The sequence below is a fragment of the Hipposideros armiger genome, unplaced genomic scaffold, assembly GCF_001890085.2.
Source record: "Hipposideros armiger isolate ML-2016 unplaced genomic scaffold, ASM189008v1 scaffold_61, whole genome shotgun sequence".
Lineage (NCBI taxonomy): Eukaryota > Metazoa > Chordata > Mammalia > Chiroptera > Hipposideridae > Hipposideros > Hipposideros armiger.
Window position 1 is genome coordinate 1,761,664 of NW_017731411.1, and position 23,264 is coordinate 1,784,927.

At 44.6% G+C, this 23,264-nt stretch overlaps 1 protein-coding gene and 1 pseudogene across 1 annotated transcript in view; both read left to right on the top strand.

The window, feature by feature from the left end:
* Nucleotides 1-20,559, top strand: part of HS3ST3B1 (heparan sulfate-glucosamine 3-sulfotransferase 3B1) — a 44,395-nt gene extending 23,836 nt beyond the window's left edge. Inside the window, exon 2 of the mRNA XM_019641473.1 lies at nucleotides 16,557-20,559. Within this exon, the coding sequence (XP_019497018.1) occupies nucleotides 16,557-17,175 (619 nt within the window). The 3' untranslated portion in view covers nucleotides 17,176-20,559. The remainder of the gene's footprint in view (nucleotides 1-16,556) is intronic.
* On the top strand, nucleotides 8,263-8,685 carry LOC109382166 (small nuclear ribonucleoprotein Sm D2 pseudogene; annotated as a pseudogene).
* Nucleotides 20,560-23,264: the final 2,705 nt, after the last annotated feature.

Genomic DNA, 23,264 nt, shown 5'->3' on the forward strand with positions numbered 1-23,264 from the left:
GGGCAGTGTCACTGGCCCTCATATGTGGGATCCGAACCGGGGCCCTCTGGCATCCCAAGCCAGTTCTTAACCATCGCGCCACTCGGCTGGCCCTCCTTAATGATTATGTTAAAGATTTTATTTCGCTCATTGTTAATGAGAGAACCAGACAGATGTTACCATGGGTTCAAAGGAGAAGTCTAAAGAACACAAATTTGCTTGGAATTAAAGGAATGTCGAGATGAATTTATAAATAGGCAGGAAAATTACTTTTTCCATGTGGTAGGAGGTGGAGCGGCAGATCCACAGAATCTCCACCAAAAGCATTTATTCGCATGCCTATGGTCAAAAATTATATTGCATTGCTGTATTGTTATCTATAATTTACACAGTTGCAGAATATCTCAAAGGCAGTAAAAGGCTGGAGTCAGATAACCAGGAGAGCATGCTTTACACAGTGCATGGGTTTCTACTGGAGACATATAGTGATCTTTTTTGCTTATTCCAAATTTCTTTATATTTTCTTGTATCAGTCTTCAGTAGGCTCATGAAGTTTATAATCAGCTAAAAGCCCAAATCTGTTTCGTATGTGCTGCTGGGAAACACTGACTCCTCCCCTCCTAATACATTTTCATGTCACTCACCTCCTCCATTTGGTGTGGCTTCTCATTGCCTCTGAGATCAGTTCCAAATTCTGTCTTGCATTTGTTCATTTATCCATTCACCCTTTATTCATCTAACAACCATTTCTTTTTGCCGCAGTGCACATAAGGCACAGTCCAGTCCTCAGAGCCTTCTGGGACTGGAACCGCAGATAGATAAAGGCTGTGCTGTCTGTGTGTGCGCGCGCACACAGCAAGGATGTTAGAAAGGTAGTGGTCATGAGAAGGGAGTGAGGACTGCTAACTGCCAGGCCGGCAAAGGAATGAGTGTCATAGAAATGTATTAGAAGGAGGAAGGCTGGAAAGAATGTTCCAGGAGGGAAGTGCATGGGGGAGAGGAACTTCATGACCCATTTGAGGAACTGCAGGAACTTGTCCATAGCTGAGGTGAAGCGGGGTTGGGTGGCGCTGTGAGAAAGGAGCTAGGGAACTTAGAATTCACTGGAACAGCATGCTCCACATTATGAGAGGTGGTGACGGCTTTGGGATTTAACTTTGGAAGGATGTCTAGGAGAGGCAGTGGGTGGGCTGGGTAGGATAGATAGAGGGCAACCCCAGCTTGTTTTCCAATCTTCCCAGTACTGCCCACCATTCCTCAGAAAAGAAAAAAAAACCTTCAGTCCAAGCTAAATGGCTCAATCACCGTTTTATATTCCTAAACTGAGGTATCTTTTGTCCTTGACCTCTTCACTTCCGCCTACCCTTGGGACTAGCTCAAGGAAGCTTCCACTGTCTCAAAGGACACAACTTCCGGGTACTGCTTTTCCACAGTTCTCATTTTGAGCCAACTATACAGTATCTGCTGGTAAACTTCCTGGGTGTGGAATTTCTTTGCAAATACACAGTAGGACCCTGGAGGACAAGAATTATCCCCGTAATGAGACATACCTGCCATATCATTGATTCCTTAATCATCTTTGATAAATATTACATTTACATTTCTAGTCGGCTTTCTTCTTGCTCCCTACGAGAGAGGCATTTGGTACGGTATCTAAACCCACCATCACTTATTGGATGCCTGGGAATGCAAACAAATTTTAATAATAATTAAAGCAAAATAATAACTAAAATAACAATTAAGATAAACCAGCTAATTAAAGTCATTTTCTCATTGTTATTAACTGCAACCACTTATTAGTTTTAATAGAGAAGATGTTTTATTACCAGCCACAGAGGTGGGGCATTCAAAGTTTGTAAAACATGTCGCAGCTTGCTTCTGTCCCACAGGAGAAATAAGGAACAGGGACCTGATGCCACACTTGTTCTGTGCTTTAGCTTAAAATTCAAGTTCAAGACCTGCTTTCTGTGTACAACCTCTTAATGTAATTGTGTCACTTAGTGTAATGGGTATGATGATACCTAAATGTTGCTCTAGAATTAACTTCTTTGGGTGTCGGGATACTGAGATCATCACCATTTTCAAACCTGGCCCAAATGGTAATTTATTATTCTGGGTTGCCGCTAATTCTCTTTACATATTTGCACTGCAACCTCCCGTCATTAACTTTAAGCATTGCTAACTCATTCCCTTTCATTCATTCATTTATGCCTTCATTCAGCAAATATTTTCAAGTGCTTCCTATGCCTAGTGTTTGCTGTTTTCCCTGTATTCCTTTTGAAGATAAAAATCTTTAAAATTCACAGTTCAAACAAATACAAAACAAAACATGGAAGGCAATAAATTTCACCCAAACATTTTGTTCTTAGAAATAGTCATTAGGCTTAAAAATATTTACAGGGTTAGTTTTTCACTGGGGCTAATGCAGGGTAAAAGGCTAATCTCACTTGTAATTCTCAGCAGCTCCCTCACTAACCATTTAGTTATTTGATCTCCTTGGTGCTTACAATTTTGTTCCCTTGTGGAAGTTATGAGGTGGGGGAGGGGACACTGTCTAAAGCACAGAAGAATCGCTGGAAATTTTGAGACTCACCAGTAAAGTAGCATCATCTACCATGGAGTTCTCAGAGCATGTAAAAAATAATGATGGGATGTCCTCATATAATACAGAACATTTGAGCATAGCTTCAGCCTCCAATGCTTTCCAGATCTCCTATCTTTGGACGTGAAATACACAAGGCAAGTAGTAAAATCTGTTGGAAATTTATTAAGTTTTTATAAAAAATGGTTGACCATGAAATGACTGGATGAGATTTGGGAGTAGTTGGATTTACTTCTTTCCTGCTGAAAATTGGCTCTGAGAAGCTTCCATTACTTCCCAACTGGAGAATTCCAAAAAGGTGGGAGAGGGGGCGCTTTGATGGATGTTCTTAGAGTTTCCATTGACATTGCTGTGTCGCTTACTCTCTTGACACACCTTTTGGTCAGCTTTAAGCACTAGGTCAGAACAACTGGGAAGAAGTGAGTACTGATGATGATAATAAGAAGCGCATAAGAAACAGTTTTTTCTTTATCAGTGGTTTCTCCAAGTTTATACACCTCCTTGGATGTTCTCTCTGGGTAGCAAGTACTTCTTTAAAATGTTCTCGAGCTCTTTAAAGCCTGTGATAAGGGAAGTTTATTTGCAGTCATTTCCCTTTAGGTTAGCTTAACTCAAAACTTTTGTCTGAAGATTTTTATTGACCTAATTTACTTTATACTGTTTTCAGTTGATAACCGTAAAATTGGGTTCTGTTTGTCGAGGAGAAGGGAAGTGGAGAACAGGATGGAGCCATTATCTTGTACTGAAGCCGAGAGTTGACTGGGATTTCTCTTGTCCCAAACTCCTGCTGGCCCCACAGCCAGGAGGCAGGAAGGCCAGTGATTGTATCAAGTCTTCATTATGTGGATCTGGTTTCAGCAGTTGGGTTGTTTCTTTTCATCAGCCTCAGATGGACCCCAGTCCCTGAACTGTGGCTGTTTTGCTCCTTGTAAACCCCATTCTCTGCCATGTTACAAAAAGAAAGAATTCTCCAAAGTAGGCTGTGTTTGTATTAAAACTGCCTCACTTCCCATTCATTCCTCTCTGGCTTGTGAAGGGGACCAAAGTTTTGCCGTCCCCAAATGTGCCTTTTGGGATACTGATTTTTAAGCTAGTTATTAAAAAAACAAAAGATTTAGAAAGAACCTTTGACTCTCCGCCTTTCCTGCCTAAGAGATCCAGATGGAAAGGCCTGCTCCAGGAAGGGAGTCTTAACATATTCACCTGAGCATTATTAGAGGTGAAGGCTCCAGGCAGGGCCTGGTAGCTCTATTCCCCCCAGCCCAGCCCCACTGTGTCCCATTGTTCCTGGGTTGCCTAGCAAGAATTTGCCTGCCATGTGTGTTATCTTCTTTTTAGCTACCTGTAAATTGCTGCTTTTCCCATTCTGAAACCCCATCACTGCCACCTTTCTCCTTTGTCCATAAGGCATATAAATCCCAATGCCCCTTTCGATGTCATCTATGTTAGGACACTCCCTGCCCCCCATATGTACACACATAATAAGCTTTGTATATTTTCTCATGTTAATCTGTCTCTGTTAATTTGATTATTAGCCTAGTTAGAAGAATTTAGAAGGTGGGAGGAAAAGGATGTTTTTTAGCCCTCACACTTGGATTACCAGTGATGTCACCCAGGAAGGGAGTTTAGTTTTCCTTTGTCTCCAGTGTCCTACCAGGATATTAAGAGGAAAAGTCCAAATATGGGATCCTTCAGAGCATAAGTGAAGAATTTCAGGAAATCGAGACTCTTTCAAATACTTGTTTTCACATAAGCCTTTGAATTAAAGAAACAATTTCGTGTTTCTTTTTCCTTAGCTGTATATTTCCCTAGAAATATTCCTAGTATCTAGCGCCAGAAGCCAAAGGAGATAATAGTGGGGATATGAATGGGGTTCATTCTGCTCTACTCTTAAGTAGGGTTTTGCTGCTTTAAGAGCTTATTCACCTACAAACTACATTTGAGTCTCAATTTTTTTATCTTTATTTTTTTTGTAAAATAGGCAGGAAAAATATTTCCATTTTACAGATGAGGAAAGACAGCACAGAGATGTTAGGCAACTTGCCCAAGACCACATAGCATGGCCTTGAACCCCGCTTTTCTTTCTACTCTACCAAGCACCAGGCTACTTAACAAATGGGTGCGTAGTTTTAGGGTATAGTTGACACTGGCCTCTATGTAAATTATACCCTTGGGGTTGGTCTATACTACAATGCCCCTGAGATGCAGTTTGTACATACTCAATCATCAAATATTTGTAAAGGTTTTACTTTACACCTGCCAACGTGTGTCAAACTACTGCTGGCTGAGGAGGAGATGGACTAGGGATGAAGTGGAAGAGTGGAGATTGTAAAGGTCAGCACATAGAATTTTAGAGCTGAAGAACACACTTTTAAAGCAATACATTAGCTTTTGTACACAGGGAAACGGAGTCCAAAGCTTTAGTGTCTGTCCAAGGTCTTAGGGTCTTGTCAGTGGCAGGGCAGGAACCAGACCCAAAGCCTATGCCCAGTACCCACTGTGCTTTCACTGAGTGTCAGAAAGCCCCCTCTCCCCCTTTGCTACTTGTTCTCTCCTGGCTTCCCTGTGGGGTGTAGTGATTTTCATCCACTCTGTGTTGGCTGGTGTTGTTGAGTGGTTCAGAAACTCTACAGTGAAGGACTGTTTACAAACATTTGCACCAAGTTACCCAGAGTTAGCCAGGGCACAAGAGAAGACAGCTTTTCATGGGATGAATCGGAGAGCTGGGAGAGGACTACAGAAGAAGCATGTGAAACATACAAGAGAGTGCAACTGGGGGGGTGGGGGTGGGCGTGGGCAGGCTGACTGACCCTTTGTTGCCAGGGATCCCAGAACTGGGATTCCCATTACTCTAAGGAAAAGGAGCCTGCCCCAGACCAGGAAGACAGCACTGATCAGAGACAAAATGCTGGCCTGGTCTACACAGGGAAGAATCTGTCAAAGCAGGAGCAGAACCGCTTCAACTGTGGCCTGTCTGCAGTTGGATTTTGGTGCCCTTTTCTGCTTTCTGGGTCCTCTGTTCCACCCTCCTCTGCCCAACAGTAGGGCTTATTTTACTTTCTAAAAAGTCTGCTTCCACGAAAACTTTTTTCTTTCTTTCTAATGATAAATTTTTTTTTCCAGGAAGCGGACACAGATTACTCTGATTTCACATGATTTGTCCTGGCACACAGTGAGGTCCAATAAACATGAGCAATGCCCCAGAGAGCTCATACACAAAGGGCTATTAGCTTTTAATTGAAACCCTCCCTCCATCCCCCACTGGCCCCAGCCCCTTCCAGGAACAGGAACTCAGGCCTTTGTGAAGCAGGGTCTATAACAGAGAATTCGGCCAAAATGAAAGGAATCTTGAGTTGACCCAGAGGAGCGAGATGCTCTTTTGCGCCCCACCCCCTTATGGTATTCAAAGGCTTTTCATTTTCTGAGCGGTATTGAAATTCTAGGACAATGGAGGCCAAATCCTTGCGGTGGGGGTTGGGGGTTGGGAGTGGAGAAAGAAGAGAGGGTCGGAGGAGGGGGAGGCCTGGGGGAGCCCATCCTTTGTTATTTTTCTTCTTTCCTACCCATTACCTTAAAAAAGGGGGCGGGAGAGAGAAAAGACCCAGTAAAGTTTGTAATGAATGATGACATCACTTCCGGTAGCCCCACTGCTCCGGCTTCAAGACTAGAGAGACATTGAGAACAACAGACTATTTACAATTTCATTTTAAATTATTTTAAACCCTCCCAAAGGAGTTCTTTGATATGCAAACATCTCCCCCAAATGGAGATAATTATTTATGGAGATGTGGCCCTTTGAAGGGGAGCTCTGTCTGGTGGGCTTTGAGGCTTCCTACCAAAGGAAGGCGGTTCCAGATAAGATGGGGCCATGCTCATTCACATCTTCCTCCCACCCCTCCTCCAGGCTCCCCTGGGAAGAAAGTTGCTTTAAAGAAGAAACTTTCCAGAGTTACAACTTACAGTTCGAGTTACAACTCTCAGGAGCAGGCTGAGGTTCCCCTGTCATTGTCCACAGTCAAGTTTTCCAGGAAAAGTTTCTCACTTGTCCCTGGATGTCTCATCCTTCTGTAGAGGAAGAAAGGAGAGAGAATAAGGCTGTAGCTTTTGTCTTTTCAACCTCTGAAGTCCATTGTAATTTATAAGGTCGTGAGGTAGAAAGACACCAGGGAGGCTTTTGGGTGGATATTTAGGGTCAGTAACAAGTCTTCAGAGGAGGTAAGGATAGGCTAGCCCTCACTTGTCACTACAGAAATGCCTGTGAATGGGACTGTGATGACCATGGGGCAGCTCTCTTCCCCTGGATTTTCTTTTGAAAATTCTTGAACTCTTTGGCGTGAAGTACCAAGTGCCCACTGAAACCTGGAGGGGACGCTGCCTCCCCACAGCCTGCCACAGCTTAAACCTCCAGGATTTATCTGCAGCTTCAGAGTTCACTTCTTGGAAGCATTGTTACGGGAGAAAAAGTGTTCTTATGTCATCACAGGAAGGAATTCCGGGACGTACAGACTTAAGCAACGCAAACAAAGCCAAACAAGGAGTGGATTTATTAAAAGGAAATAGTATAGCACACTCTCAAGATGGCGTGAGAGCGGGCAGGCCCAGAAGAAGAGCTGCTGCTCCCAAAGAACAAAGAAGCTTAGGGTTTTATCATCTTTAAAATGAGGGTGTGAAATATTCAAGATTTAGGGATGGCATTGCTGATCACTCCTTCCCCTGGGGCAGAGGGATTTGTTTCCTTATTTGGCCCTTGTGGGAACTGTCATGGTGACACGGGGTGGACATTTTTCTTGGCTGCCATGCTAATAATATTATAAATCCATTATAATTAGCTCAAGTTCACCTGAGGGGCAAGATGGTGTCCTGGGTCTGCTCTTGGCTGCCAGAATCCAGTTCTGGCCAGTCTGGTAGCTGCACCTTTGTTAAAGATGACTTCATGTCCTCCTTGGTTGTTTCTCACACTTCCTCCTTTCCTTCCTCCACTCTCACCCTGCGGCCCTGTTCTTTCTGCCTATGGTAACAGCATCATCTCCCTTCCATGTCACCGTCCCTTCATGTCTCCCTTCATGTCACCTCCCCTCCACACCCCCAGCTGCCCTTTCCACCCTTTCAAGTTAGCCAGCCGAGGGGATTTCCTAGGCTTCCCTGTGAGGGGGAGGTTGAGGCACTCAGCTAATGCTGAGCCTAAGGTAAAGCCCCCACGTCTACCACTGGTTCTCAGGTGCCTCACTTCTTCCCCTAGGAACTAGGCAGGGTGGACCATGAAGCTTTTGTTCCAAGGAAGAGATGCTGAGTGAGAGGCGGAGGCAGCCCCAATTCTGCCAAGTATAAAGCCTATAACCCAAGGGCTTCCTTTCATAAAATAAGACTTTTTTTTTTTTCCAAAAAAATTTTCGAGGCAGAAGATTTTATGTTTTGTTGCCTGTCTTGCATGTCTTAGGTTCAGACATGCTACCTTTTACAAATCTCAGTTTTCCCTAGGAGGGAAGTTTATCTTTCCTCCTGGCTGGTTGAGGGGTGAAGGAGCCAATATGGATGAGGCAAAGCTGCCGTACTCACTGCATCCCAGGAAGAGCCCTGAGCCAGAAGTTGCCCAGGAAGATGAGTGTTAAAAAATGACGATGGTGAGAGGCAGAGGCAACGTGGAGGAGACCGAAGGGTCCAAGAGCGCAGCCACTACCACCATGAGCCTCCTCAACCAGCCCCAGAGTGAGATGACCCCAGAGGAGCTGCAGAAGCGGGAGGAGGAGGCGTTTCACACCGGGCCACTCTCCATGCTCATGCAGATGGTCAAGAACAATACCTAGGTGCTCATCAACTGTCGCAACAAGACGTTCCAGGGCCGTGTGAAGGCGTTGGAGGGGCGCTGCACCTTTTTGACAGGTGCTGGAGAATGTGAAGGAGATTGGACCGAGGTACCCAAGAGTGGCAAGGGCAAGAAGTCCAAGCCAGTCAGCAAGGACCGCCACATCTCTAAGCTACGCCTGCCTCAGGACTCGGTCTTGATGGTCCAGCGGAACGGCTCATCGCCGGCAAGAAGGGGCCTCCTCCCGCCGTCAGAACTCGCTCCCGATCCTGCGAAGACCTGCCCTTTGAGATGGGAATAGAAGTCCTGTGTTTAAAAAAGAAAAGCTAAGAAATGACGATGATGAGAATGGTGCACTGATGTGGTGGCCTAGGCTAAGGGTGTGAGGGTGAGACCCCATTTTTCCCCAAGGAGAATACCATAGTTCATAGAAAAGAACTTATTTTTTAGAGCAGTTTTAGGTTCACAGCAAAAATCGAGCAGAAAGTACAGAGGTTTTTCATATGCCCCCTGACCTGTCAACATCCCCACCAGAATGGGGCATGTGTTCTAATGGCCAGCATCATTACCACCCCAAGTCCATAGTTCACATCAGGGCTCGCTTTTGGTGGTGTACATTCTGTGGGTTTGGACAATGTATAATGGCTTGTGTTTATCATTATAATATCATTCAGAGTATTTTCACTGCCCTGAAAATCCTCTATGTTCTGCGTATTCATCCCTCCCTCTCACCTAATTCTTGGGGACCCCAGTGCTTTTTGAATTTTGCTGCTGGTAGTTGTTTTAGCAGATTTATAGGATTCTCAAAAAAAAAAAAAGAAAGAAAGAAATGGCACTTGTTTTCCCCTTATTTAAGGGACATCCTTATTTCTTAAACAGATTTGGAACTGTAGATACTAGGAACAAGTTTGGTGGTTTTTTTGTTTTGTTTTGTTTTGTCTTGTGGGGTTTTTTCCGTGGTAGAGAGGAGGGATGGAACCTTCCTAGAAATCCTGATTCTGTTGTTTGTAAAGATTTTTCCTTGCTGCACTTTTGTGTTTGGAATTCTCAGCAGCAGACTTGGGCGCTGTGGGAAATCTTAAAATGATGCGGCATTACGGTTTCCTGGCTGTGCCCTTGGGATTATCATCAGAGCAGTTTATCAGAATGGGTAGACCCTTGGACCTCCTTGGCTGTGCTCATTTACAGCCCAGGAAGCTGAGGCCTAGAAAGTCAGGAATGTGGCCGGGGGACACATGCCATTAGGAACAGACCTAGAAGGGAAGACTAACAGAGACCTTCATGAAAACAACTTCTTTTTTTAAAAGCAATAGTGAATAATTCTGTTTTGTCAAAATTTCAAGTCCCTATTGACCAATTTTCATTTCAACCAATACTTTCCTCAAAACAGTATCAAGACAAGGATTTGGGCAGCCTCTGGCCATTTGTAAGGGAACTTGTCCTGTAGAAATAGCTTGCTTTAAGATCTTTGTTGCAGTACCACAAGGGTAAGATTTTGGACTGATGAAATGGTTCTCTATTTGATTGTGGAGGCGGTTGTTGCACAACTCTGTGCATTTATCAAAATTCATAGAACTGGACACCAAAAATGATTATTTACTATATAGTAGTATATAGTTGGTTAAAAAGTAGATTTTTTTAAACAGGAAAAAAAATTTTTTTTGGAGTCCAGGAAATGTGCGGTATTTCTGCAACTAAGCAAGGAAGACATTCTCCCAAAGGGAGAGGGGGAAGGGGTGGCCGAATGTTCCTCTGCTCTTTTCAGTTTTCCTCCATCACAGTGGGATTTGGGCCTCCCCCAGCCCGATGTTGCTTGCAGCTTCGTCTCCTCTCTGAAGTTCATCCACTTCCATCATCTGTTTTGTGTAAATGTCTCAGCATCTGTTTGGCTGTAGTTAGGTTACACCCATTCCAGTCTTCTTCCTTTTTCTTGTTATGTCATTTGCCAGTTCCAACAGTAAGTTAAGTTGCTGGACCATGGAATCAGGAATGTCACCTGAGGAAAGAAAGCAGCAGCAGAAGAAAATTAGGGCAATGTTGGCTACTGGAAAACATCAGATTTATAGAGCTTTTTAGATCTTCTCTGGCTCCTTTGAATTTTCTATTCATTTAGGCCCAAAGGTTTGTCTGCTTCTTTTGCAGGAACACGTAAGGTTGCCATGGAGACTTGGGATGTTCAGTTGTAAACTCTGTGCTTCTTGAAAGCCTGTGACAGCCAGTCCCCAGTGGGAAGTTGACTCCGCAGGGCATGGGCTCACCTTCACCTCCTCAGCTGACTTCTAGGGTGGTAAAGGCACAGGGGTAGGTGAACTCTGGGGCCTGGGGTTGGAGATGCCAAATCCCCGAACCTGATTCTGGCCGTTCCACTTATCCACTCTGCCTCAAGATTAGGAAACGGGGAAAGGGCCCAATGGCCACCTTTGACTTTAATTCATCTTAGTTTCATGAGATGTTTCTTATAAAGAGAATTTAGTTTCATTTTAAGCTATGAACTTTGGTAAAAGCATAAATCCGGTAATCTAGTGCTAGTACTGTCTTCACCTATTTGTTTTCCTTCTGCTTATGTTGCTGTTATCTAAGTTTTGATGATGAAAGAATTAGATATATATGTGAGCCCTTCATTATCACAAAGTACAGATGGCCTTATCTTTCCTTCGAGTTCCTTCATTTGCCTCATTTTGTTTTGCTGATAGCCTGATTTGTATTTGACAACTGTATGCGTGCGTGCGTGCATGTGTGTACTTAAGGGCAACAGACATCCTTTTCTTCTCTTTGCGTTAAACCTGACTGTATTTGGTTTGTCCTGGTGTGTTATTTGTTCTCTGCAGTTTGTAGACCACGGGGCATAGCCCTCACTCACTCTGGGACCTGGTCTGCTTTCAGCTGAGAAAGTGTGACCCTTAGTCCCTAGGCTTAACTGTAGTCCTTTGACTCAAATAATAAGTCTTGGATTAACTAAACAACTTTTACTTCCATTCACAGTATTGTTTTCTCAGGTTTTTTTCACCATGATGGCCCTCTATACCTACAGAGTGTTTCCTCTTAAGTGCCCACAGATATCAGCAGAATAAATGACTGAAGTACAAGACACATACCACAGAATAATTATTTCCAATCCTGGCTGCACATTAAAATACTAAAAGATTCTGTGTTGGGGCCCCACCCACACGGGTCTGATTCAGTTGATCTGGGGCAGGGTCTAGTCATTTAGTTCAAAGCACCCTGTGATTCCATCGTGCAAACCAGGGCCGAGACCGACCGCCACAGAGGTGGCCCATCACTTTCTCATGTATATCCTCAAACATGTTGAAAGCCTGAAACACCCTCTTCAAACCCTCTTGGTTCTCAGCTTTCTGTTCCGTAGCCCCACTTTCTGATATTACTGGTGTTCTTGGAAGTTCACTGGGCTTGTCATCCCCAGGCCAAAATGGGGAGACAAGCCTGCCTCACCCCGTAGGTCTCACTGAAGAAGTGCGGTCTTTTCTGCTTTCTGTCATGTTCCCTGCATTGCTGGTTCTTGTCTCCTAGACTTCTCGTAGGGGACCCTTCTCATGGAGAGTGAGCATGTGCCTTCCTTGGGCTTGCGCTAGAGACACTGTCCAGCCCCACTGGCTTTGCAAGTATCCGTTGGTGATATGTGCCAGGTGCCAAAGAGGTGGCCCTTCCTGGCCACATGGTAAAGAGGGGAGGATGTCGGGGCCAGGAGATGCTGGCAGGGAGGACTGTTGCAATGATTGCTAAGATCCCAGGCCACATAGAATACAGTTAACAGCAGGAGTATGTGAACCTAAGAGGTCTATTGTTTTGAAATCTAATTTGTTTTTGAACAATTATGGTTGCAGTCATCTGATTCTAGCGCTGAAATACCTATTATTAAGATCCTAATCTATGAACAAGAGAAATAAAATACAGATATCTATTTAAAGAGAGGACAGGTGTGTGGTGCTATGTGCTCTTCATCACATCACAGGAGGCTGAGGGGAAGAGGGTTGTGACGATGGAAGGGGAAACATCCCAGGGGCTGACTATAGGCCCCAGCTCTTGACCTGCAGGCCAGCGACCCACCTCCAAGCGAGCCACCCTCTTTCCTTTGGCCTCAGTTTCTTCCTGAGTAAGTTGGGGACTGCAGTATTTACCTCAAAGGCTTGTTGTGAGGGACTAAATCCGATAATGTCTGTGAAAGTGCCTCTGCAAGCCCCAGGCACTACATAATTATTAGCTATGACTATCAGTTTGAGAAATTGGCTTCTTAATGAGCAGCTCAATTAACCTGCAGCCTCCCTGCTGGCTCAGGAGGCTCACCTGAGGCTGGATCCACTGCTGTGATGGGCATGCAAGGGCCCATGTGAGTGGTCTCGCCCCCTCAGCCGCATCCTCAGACTTTGTTCTCTGAGTCACTGTGGTGCTCAGAGAGATTTTGACTGTGTGGACAGGAGAGTATGGCCAGTGAAGGGAGGGGAAGAAGGAAGTGGGCCCAGGAAGTGAATGAAAAGGGGTTTGCTCCAGACCAGGCCTGGGGGTGGGGCTAATGGGAAGAAAGGGGACTTGCCCAGAGGGTTCTGTGCCAGGAGCTGTCTACACACTTCCCAGTTTGTGCTGTGCTCCCCACAGGGGTGTGTGTGTGTGTGGGGGGGGGGTAGGCTTCAACTGAGGCTAGGGCCCATGTAGGGGAGGAACAATAATTTTTCCTCTACCCTTCTGGGTTCTTGACTGAGATCCTCATGTAAGACAGGTAAACAGGAGAAAAACAAAAATTTAATAACATGTTTACCTCCTGTACACATGAGAGAGACCCAGGAAAACTGAGCAACTCCCCCAAATGGCCAAGCCATCACCTTAACTACATCCTGCTAAAGATGAAAGATGTTGGGGGCTGGGGAAGGCCAGGTATGGTAAGTGACCAAGCAAAACACAGTAAACAAGGGTACGGTTGTTATGCAGATTTAAGTTCATTGATGAGAGTTTCTAAAGATTGAGTCATGTTTCTTCCTCTCGTGTGTGTGTGTGTGTGTGTGTGTGTGTGTGTGTGTGTGTGTGTGTGTGTGTGTGTAAGGGGATTGGGGGGAAACAATCCTTACAAATGGAGATGTCCCCATATGTAAATGTCTCTTACAAAATGACACTTCTACTCAGAACTTTTCTTATGCCTGCTGTTTCTTAAAAATAATCAGCCTAAAATAATCATTATGCCAGAGACATATTTTGGGGCGGCAAATTCTGTTCCACTTTCACCTGCCGCAGCAGTGCCCCCTGGAAGCTGGCAGAGAGGACTCAGGAGGCGTTTGCAGAAATGATGGAAAGCCCAGCTGTGCATCTTGTCCATCAGCCATTCATTGTCCACACCCAAGGCCACGGAGCGGAGAGTGGCCATGGGGCCTCCAATGAACAAGGGCCGAGAAGTCCTGGTGTCACAGCAGTAGTCCCCTGCCTGTTATTGGATAATGAAGGAAATGCCTGAGGGCCATGAGTGCTTTCTGACATATGTGTACAAATGCAGACTGTCCTGGGGAGAGGGGTCCCCTGGAGCTGGTACCCCAGAATGGCTTGGGTGGTCAGCAGGCAGTCAAACACAGGAAATCTGCCCACAGCTCGGAGTCTTTGTTTATGGCCGAGGAGGCTTTGCCTTTGGACTTGAGGATAGCAAGGCTCTCCCACGTCCTTTTAACCAGACCTATGATGTGGTTTCTTATTCACAATTGCCCATTTAGCTGTTTTGTTCAGTTCCTGCCAGGCCCTTCTTTAAGGACGTTGAGGAAACGCAGGCAGCAAAGGTTCAGAGATGGTTCTGGAATCCAGGCAGGCTGAGGGTAGAGCCCCATGCCCTGCACCTGTGCCTCTCGCAGGAGCTGAGCCTTCGCCATTGCCCCTCTGTGGGGTAGAATCGTATGAGTGACCTGTGTGCAAACCTTGCTCCCTTCCTTCCTTGCTAAGATTCTGTCAACAGAAAATCATTGAGAACATTTTCTAGCACCAGCCAGCCACCAGGCATGGTACCTTCACAGTTACTGAGGTTAGCTTCACAGCCTTCTCAAAAACCCTAGGAGGTGCATGCCATCATTTTTCTCATGATTCTGATGAGAGTACCGAGGCATGGAGAGGTTAAGCGACCGTGACCTGTGACCTATGCAGGGTCACACACCTAATCAATGGGGATGCTGAGAGTCAAACCAGTGGATTGGCTTCAAAAGGCCGTGCTGGGTCAGACGGACTCTCTGAGACCCAAATCCACCACTCGGCAATGGCTCTGAACAACTTTGGGGCTTGGGTTTCCTTCAGTTGTGATAGTACTTTGATTCCGAATATTAAACTCTTGTAAGACTGTCCAGTTGCAGATGGCTTAACATGAGGAAGTAAACTAGGACTTTATCTGACTCAACCTGCTTTTGAGTGAAATGCAAAATAAGCTGAGATTTGGGACTCTCTCTAATCCTCTGTCACATTAACCTGATGACACTGCAACATCAATCTAAGTGGTTAATGGGCAGAGTGGGTCAAGCCAGCCTTAGCTTAAGCCAGAGGTGGCTGCAGCGCTGCTGAGGCAGCCTTCCTTCAAAGAAAGCATCTTCCGCTACTGGCTATAAAGAAGCAGCACTCTCCAGGGACTGCCCTCGCTGATGGGAGCACCAGAGAGTTTATATCCTTTCCATAAATGTGTTCAATACAGGAGTTGTGGTTTCAGTAGATTAAGAATGGCTTGAAGCTGGAAGTTTAGAATATTCTACTGAGAGGTAAATATTTGGTCAAAAATGATGTGGAAATTGTCTTTTTTTTTTTTTTTTAAATTCCTGGGCCCAGGTACCAGGAACCCCTATATCATAGTTAATGGAAAATTGTACATTTGTGACCACAACTGAGTGTCCAATTGCTCAAATTGTTAGCACATCTTCTTTGGTTGTATACAGGCGAGTGTGTGCACACACGTGCTCAACTTTGGTCCTACCATGTGCTATAAACTGTATGAAACTCTATAATAATGATTATATATCAAGTATATACCATATATCAGGCATGTTCAAAGCATATTTATGATCATTAATTGTTTTAATTCTTATTAAACTCATGAGGTAGATATTAGCTTCTTCATTTTTAGAGATGCAGAAAAGAAGCCCAGAAAGGCTAAGTAAGTTGTTGAAGGTAACACAGCTTATAAGTGGCAGAGCTGAGATTTGAACCCACACGTCTGACTGCCAAGTCCACATTCCTTCATTGTTAAGCCAAACTGCTTTGGTTTTATAAGCCTCATAAAAACTGAATGAAGTAGGAGGAATTATTCCCATTACACATTTGAGGATACTGAAACTCAGAGGGCAAATAAGGCACAGTCTTACATCATTGGTTCTTATTTTTTTTAGTGCTAATTGCCACCACAAAACTGTATTTTGGTCCAGTTGTGGTGGCCTATATCTACTATAGGCTGTAACAAGTTTGTCTACATACTTTTGCTTGATTAATGCTACCATAGATATCATGCAAGTCTTTTTTTTTTTTTTAACGGAATCTAAAGTATTTTTGGAAGCTTGTGTTGTGCCTTGGGAATTTCCTCTTGGTAAGTTTGTATTAGTTCATACTTCATCTGATTTCACCCAAATTTTTGGCTGCTGTGTGTTTTATTGCCTTCGGGCATGCTTTTCAGAGGAGAGGTTTGTTCAGTGGGCACTGCGATGAAGTCAGTACAGCTGGGCTGGGCCAGGGTGACAAGGGCCCATCACACGTTTGTCCAGTCTCTGTGAGCGAGCGCTTGAAGGCAAGCTAGTGAGAGCTACGGGCAGAGAAATCTCTGGGAGCCCAGGTGCTCTTATTTAGGAAAGGCACATACCCAAAGGCCAAAGGCCAAAGGCCCTTGGTTCTGATATCAGGTGCTGGGTACTGTCTAAAAGCTGGATACCCTGAAAAGTAAGGAGTGGTGAAACCCACAAGACGGTTTTAGAAAGTCCTGTCTTATGCTTATTACCTTGGACGGAAGTGCTTTTACATTTCAAGTAGACAGTGTCTGGCTCAAAACTTCAGATGGGACATGAATGTACCTTTCAACTCTAAAATTATTGCATTTTTTCGTATTTCTACATCTGTTCCCAGTGATGAGGGCGAGAGGGTTAGAAGTGTTGACATTGAGAGACGTGGCCAAAGAGGTGTCATCTGCTGACCGGCGTTTGCTCTGTTTGCTTTCCCCAGGGACCTGATGCCGAGAACCCTGGAGGGGCAGATCACCATGGAGAAGACGCCCAGTTACTTTGTCACCCGGGAAGCGCCCGCGCGCATCTCGGCCATGTCCAAGGACACCAAGCTCATCGTGGTGGTGCGGGACCCGGTGACCAGAGCCATCTCGGACTACACGCAGACGCTCTCCAAGAGGCCCGACATCCCCACCTTCGAGAGCTTGACGTTCAAAAACAGAACCACGGGCCTCATCGACACGTCGTGGAGCGCCATCCAGATCGGCATCTACGCCAAGCACCTGGAGCACTGGCTGCGCCACTTCCCCATCGGCCAGATGCTCTTCGTGAGCGGGGAGCGGCTCATCAGCGACCCGGCGGGCGAGCTGGGCCGCGTGCAGGACTTCCTGGGCCTCAAGAGGATCATCACCGACAAGCACTTCTACTTCAACAAGACCAAGGGCTTCCCCTGCCTGAAGAAGGCCGAGGGCAGCAGCAAACCCCATTGCCTGGGCAAGACCAAGGGCAGGACCCACCCGGAGATCGACCGCGAGGTGGTGCAGCGACTGCGGGAGTTCTACCGGCCTTTCAACCTCAAGTTCTACCAGATGACGGGGCACGACTTTGGCTGGGATTGAAGGCACCCGGACCGTGTAATTTACCACTTGGCTTATATATTGAGAGAGATTATATGTATGTAAAATGTACAGAAATCTATTTTATAATAATTTATTTTTAATTCATAAGCAATTAATTCACTAAGCTGCCTAGTCACGCTCCTTAGAGAGTTAGCTTCATAATCTGTTAACATTCCAAAGTGTTGAACTCTAATATTTTGTTCTTTTCCTCACAATTGATGGTGCTTCCATTCCCCCTCCCCCTACCCATTATATTTAAAAAGAAGAAAAGCACAACTTGAGATTTTTTTGTTGTTACGGGTACGCAGCCTTCGATCGCTGTCTGAATCCACTTGCCCTCTCCTCGTGTCGTGGGTCTCCTATTCCAGATCCCATTTCTCTTCTTGCCTGTGTACCTCGCAGGGGCACTAAGCTGTCTCAGCAGCGCTGCACTCTGAAGGTGAGACCTCATGTAGCAGCTTCCTCGGCCATGTGATGCCATTTCCAAGGATGTAGATGCCTGACCACCCTGCTTAGGTTGTCCCCCAAGTCTGCCGGACACAGCGGGGACTCACAGCCTCGGCAGGGGAGGCCACATCCTTTTAGAGCCTGCGTGCCAGGGTCCATTCACTTCAGATTTTGAGTTTGAAGGATGGCCCTGCCTCCTCTTCTGCCCCGTCCCTGGTTCATTAACCAGCTTGAAGTGTATGCAAATGTCAGCCCCATCTTTCCCAGGTCACGTGTGTGAGATGCTTGGGTGCTGCTTTAGAAATAAAGACGGTCTCTTCTAATTTTCATGAGAGCACATCATGCTCCGTTCTCCAGGCAGACAGTTCTGCTTTGACACACCAAAGAATTCCCTAGGATAGCAGAGCCACAGGCACAAACCAAGGGTGCCGGGTGTCGAGACCCAATGGGGTCAGGTGCATCCAACGCCATCAGTGTCTACCAAGGTGCTGCAAAGGTGCAGAGCCAGCCATGTGGGGCACATCCCAGTAGGCTGGCAGCCTCAATGGAAGAAAAGAGAAAGACACCCCCAAAGGGCAGGTGGCCTCGCAGAGGAAGGGAACCCTTGGCCCCCTGCTTGATGTCTGGAACTTTTCTCCTTGGAATTCCTAGCTCCTCTCAGATTGACCACATGGTCTGCTGTAGTCAAGAGCCAATCAGCAAGAACCAGGAGTGGTCCTTGGAATGCAGTCTGGGAATGCTGGCCCCATGTTGCCTGTGGGCATTTGAACCTGCACTTGTGAAGCTGACCCTTGTTTTAGCTAGGTCTTGGCAGAAGGGCTGCTAGCATCATTGTTGCTGATGCAGAATGCTCTCCCCATACCTCTCTGTTGAGAGAGCAGTTGGGGTATTTTATGATGACTAGCTAGCAGCAGTTGGGTAACCACACAGCAATATCACATAATGACATATTCACTTTATCCTCAATTTTCTAAACCAGAATGCTTCTACCATAAAAGATTTGTTATACATTCATCAAGGAATATGTGGGAAGATATACATATTGTCAAAATGGTTGGGTTGGGATATTTACAAAGGACACTTTTATATGTTGTAAGGGAGAACTTGACTGATAGAGTAAGAAAACTTACGTGAAAACATAATTCATCTTTAGAAACTGACCAGAGATGTCACTGGTCTTCAAGTGATGTCTTGTGGATAATCTGGTTTGTATTTGCCCACAAATTTTAGCCCAAATATAGCTAGGTTATGCTGAGCAGCAAAACTATTATATGTAGGTTCTGTGTAGGAGGATGGGGGTGAGGGGCTCTGCATTCCTGAGATGTTCTATTCATTTACCAGGTTTGTTACTGCCTCTACGCAGTAGTCTAGAGCCTGCATTTAGGGGAACGCCATAATCATAGCATGGCTCTCCCCTCTTGCTGCTTGGGTATCAAAAACATCTGCATAAGGGTGCTAATTGGTCGTGCATTTTTCCAATCAGAAGGCTTATTTGAAAAAAAACTGAGAACATCTCTTTTCAGTTACAGCATCACATTGCTTAAAGTAAAAGTCAGTCTCCATGTCTTGCACTTAATTCTGCCTTGTCCGCTTTCTGGCCACTCATGCTGTGACCCTGTCATGATGTAGAATTGCAGGAAAGTTCAGAGAAGGGTTTGCAACAAAGTGGGTGGAAGATATCCCTGAGCTTTTCCTTCTCCTTCAAGTCCCTGCCCTCTTTCCAAGCTGGACAATTTTTGATTAAATTGTTTATTCCCTGCCTTAAAATTTTTCAGATAGAAAGAGGGTCATTTAGTCATAAACACTGAAGTGGGTCAAGATTCTATTCTGGGTCAAATCCTTGAATCCAAACAGATGTTGATAATTAGCACTGAAGGACTAGAGCAAGTTTTTCTATGTAAAACAAATAAATCAAACTTCCTGTGCATCTCTTCATAGGGGTCTGATAGCTTATAGTTCCTGACTGATCCGGACACAGCATCAGTCCCAAGATTCCGCCCCATCATGTGATAGTTTTTACAGCGCCTGAGCCCGCATGTCTTCCTCCTGGTGAAGTTAGGCAACACATCAGATTAAGCCTTGGGTTTCTTCCTGTTCTAGCAATTTGCAAGGCCACCAGCTTAACTTTTAGCTGCTAGAAGACAGACACCATTTCATGTTTTGGCAATTTGTCCTAGCACATGTTTTTCGTTTCTTCCAGTTTACAGGAAAAGCTTGATAGTCATTGGAATACTTTATTTCTCTTAGTTTTGTTTCTTTTCTCATTAAAGAACAAAAATATTAACAAAAAAAATTGGAGGTTTTTATTGTTCCTATCTACTCTATGCTTTCTTTGAGGCATTTGTACAGTAGTCTGTTAACTTGGTAGGTGGTACCTGGAAAGGTATTTAGGTATAGTGACTGTGTAATAAATACTTAATTGGATGATGGAGGAGCAGAAATTGTCTTCTTATGAGATTCTCTTTGGAAGTCATGTTGAGTGACAGATACATTGTAGACCTTTGGAGAAACAGTTTCAGATCTGGCCAGGATATTTTCATAAGAAGGGAAAATGGAAGGTTGCATTTTAGTATGTATCTAAAATGCTGACACAGAAGTCAATGTTGTTTTTCTTTTCAGTTTATCAAAAAGGAAGGTCAATAAAACTTAAAGGTGTGGTTAGATTTTTTTTCACTTTTGTAACATTAATTTATGACTGAGTTTCATTCAGACCCGTAATCTGAAATACTGTGCAAATTCTAGCAGTGTGTCTTCTATAACCTGGATGTTAGAATAGCCAATATGTACAAAAATAAAAAAAAAAAGTAAATCGAGTATTTTGTCCTATGTATAACACAAATTAATTTTACACAGAGAAAGATGTTTCTAGAAAAATGAAATTCTGGTAATTCATACTATTTCTTTGTATGAACAAATAAAATATATTTTACCAACTTGTGGGTACTTTGATGTTTTATTATGTGTTGTGGGTGGACAGGGGAGCCATATTTTATTCAATAACTAATCACATGCATACGCGCACACACACACATACATACCACACAAAGGCATTTTGAGGACAGGTTGATCTTTTAGACTACAAAGGATCCAATTCAAAGTCCAACGAATCCACCAACATTTAGGGTAAATTTCCTGTGAATGACTCTGAAGGCTACAAGACGGGAGGAGCTTACCTCCCCTATAGGAAGTGATGTCCGTTACCCGAACTCCAACAGCACCATGGCCAGGGTGCTGCAGCCCTTCAGTGCTCAAGTTCCTGCCACAGAAGGTGCTTGGGGGCTGCCATGTGCGGGGCACGTGTCACACAGGCATGTTGTAAGCAGAGCACTGGTGGCTGGGTGATTCGTACAGTAGCAGCATTCCCTTTCCACATTTGCAGAGTAGTCTCATGTCACTGATTTAGAGATCATTATCCTTGAGGTAGATTAGAAAAGTCCTGCCCAAAATGGTATGTCTGTATCTTTAGCCTATCTCAAATGACCCCGTTTTCTTTTGACCTTAGCAAATCACCTGTATGATTATTATTTGCTATTAAACATTCAACTCACTTTTTAAAAATTTTTCAATTGAGATTTATTTTAATTTTGGTATATTTCTTCCTGGGTTTTAAAGTAGCTGACACCAAATTAATAATAAATTAATGCTCAAACCCCAAAGTTTTGACTTTCTTTTTAAAATCACCTTATTGAGGTATGATTGGCATACAAAAAAAATGTACATATTTAATGTATACAACTTGGTGAGTTTGGAAATAGGTATACACCCATGAAACCATCACCACAACCAATGCCATAAACATATCCATCACCTTCAAAAGTTTCTTCTTGCCCTCTTATTTGTTTTTGTGATAAAAACACAACATAAGGTCTATCTTCTTAGCAAAATTTTAAGTAGGCAATATAGTATCATTAACTATAGGTACCACGGTGTATAGTAGGTCTCTAGGACTTAATTCATTTTGCATAAATGAAACGTTATGGTGGGTGAAAAGCCATTATCTCTGGCCATCAAAGGAGGTGCTCATAAAAGCATGCAATGAAAACAAAGCAATGCTGTTAATTTCTAACTAGCTGTATCTCAAGCCACACTGGGCCTTAAGCTCACCTGCTCTGCCTGGCAAGGTCCCTCCTGCCAAAGACCAGCACTTACCTAAGATTTGCATCTTGCCATCGAGGATGGAAGAGACTGAAGAGGAAATGACAGGCCTGCTGCTATTTGGTGTTGAGTCCACCTGTGCTGAAAATATGAACAACCCATCCTCCATCATCGCTGGTAGCACTGTGTGTTTTCTCAAACTTTGGGGAACACTGATCACATTAAGAAAGCAGCTTGGGGCAAGGCACCAAGTTGTAAATAAGCCTAACATTTTGGGAAGGCTGTGTAACTAGCAGCCTACTGAAGTGGAGGTCAAGTGAAAACAGGTAAAAATCCAGCATTATATAGAGACTGTTCCTTCAAGCCTAGGAATATGCCACTAGGTGAGATATGTATGGGCCTCGAAAGCTGACCTGACATTGCTCCCCGTCAGGTGCTTTTTCTACAGAAAGGCAATAAAACAAAACTAAAATGCACTTATTAACCTGATGGCACAGTTTAGAGCAGGGGTCGGCAAACTGCAGCTCGCGAGCCACATGCGGCTCTTCAGATGTATGTTCAGTCTCAAAAGTTTGCCGAACCCTGGAAGAGTCAATCCTGTCCCTCACAACAATTTAAAAATTATTTGAGCCATAAATGTATTTTTACATAATCACCATTATGTGAATAATATCCTTTAAAAATTTTATAAATGAAACTATGGTAGTTTTATTTTCATTTTCAATTTTATTTCAGAGCCTGCGGCTCGCGGGCTGCAGTTTGCTGACCCCTGGCGGCTCTTCTGTCTCAAAAGTTTGCTGACCCCTGGTTTAGAGCAATAGTTTTCAAGCTTGGGCAAATATTCGAATGACCGGGAGAGGTCTTCAAAAATGCTGAAGCCTTAACACACCTCAGACCAGTTACATTAGAATCTCAGGGTGGATGAGACCCCAACATTGGTATATTTGAAAAGCTCCCCAAGGGCCGGCCGAGTGGCGCGATGGTTAAGAACTCGCTTGGGATGCCAGAGGGCCCCGGTTCGGATCCCACATATGAGGGCCAGTGACACTGCCCTCCACAGCTAAGATGCTGAACAACAGCTCAACCTGGAGCTGGGCTGCCATGAGTCGCCGGCAACGGCGTGGGCTGCAGTCCCTGTGGCAGTGCATTGCCATGGGCTACCGTGTGTGGCCAGCAGCCAGCGTGAGCGGCCAGCAGCCGCAGTGAGCGGCCGTCCAGAAGCTGGCGACTGATCTGCCTCGCCAGAGAAGAGCGCAATGATGGTGCCAACTTGGGCCAGTGAAGCAACGTCCTCCACAACTAGATTGAAGAACAAAACGACAGCAACTTGTCTGTTCCCCTTTCCCCAATTCCCCAGCACTGTTCCCATCCCCCCAATTCCCCAATAAAAATCTTAAAAAAAAAAAAAAGAAAAGCTCCCCAAGCATGGACCCTGCTAAGTGAAATAAGTCAGACAGAGAAAGACAAATACTGTATGATCTCATTTATATGTGAAAGCTAAAAAAGACAAATTCTGAGAAACAGAGAATAGAGTGATGTTTGCCGGG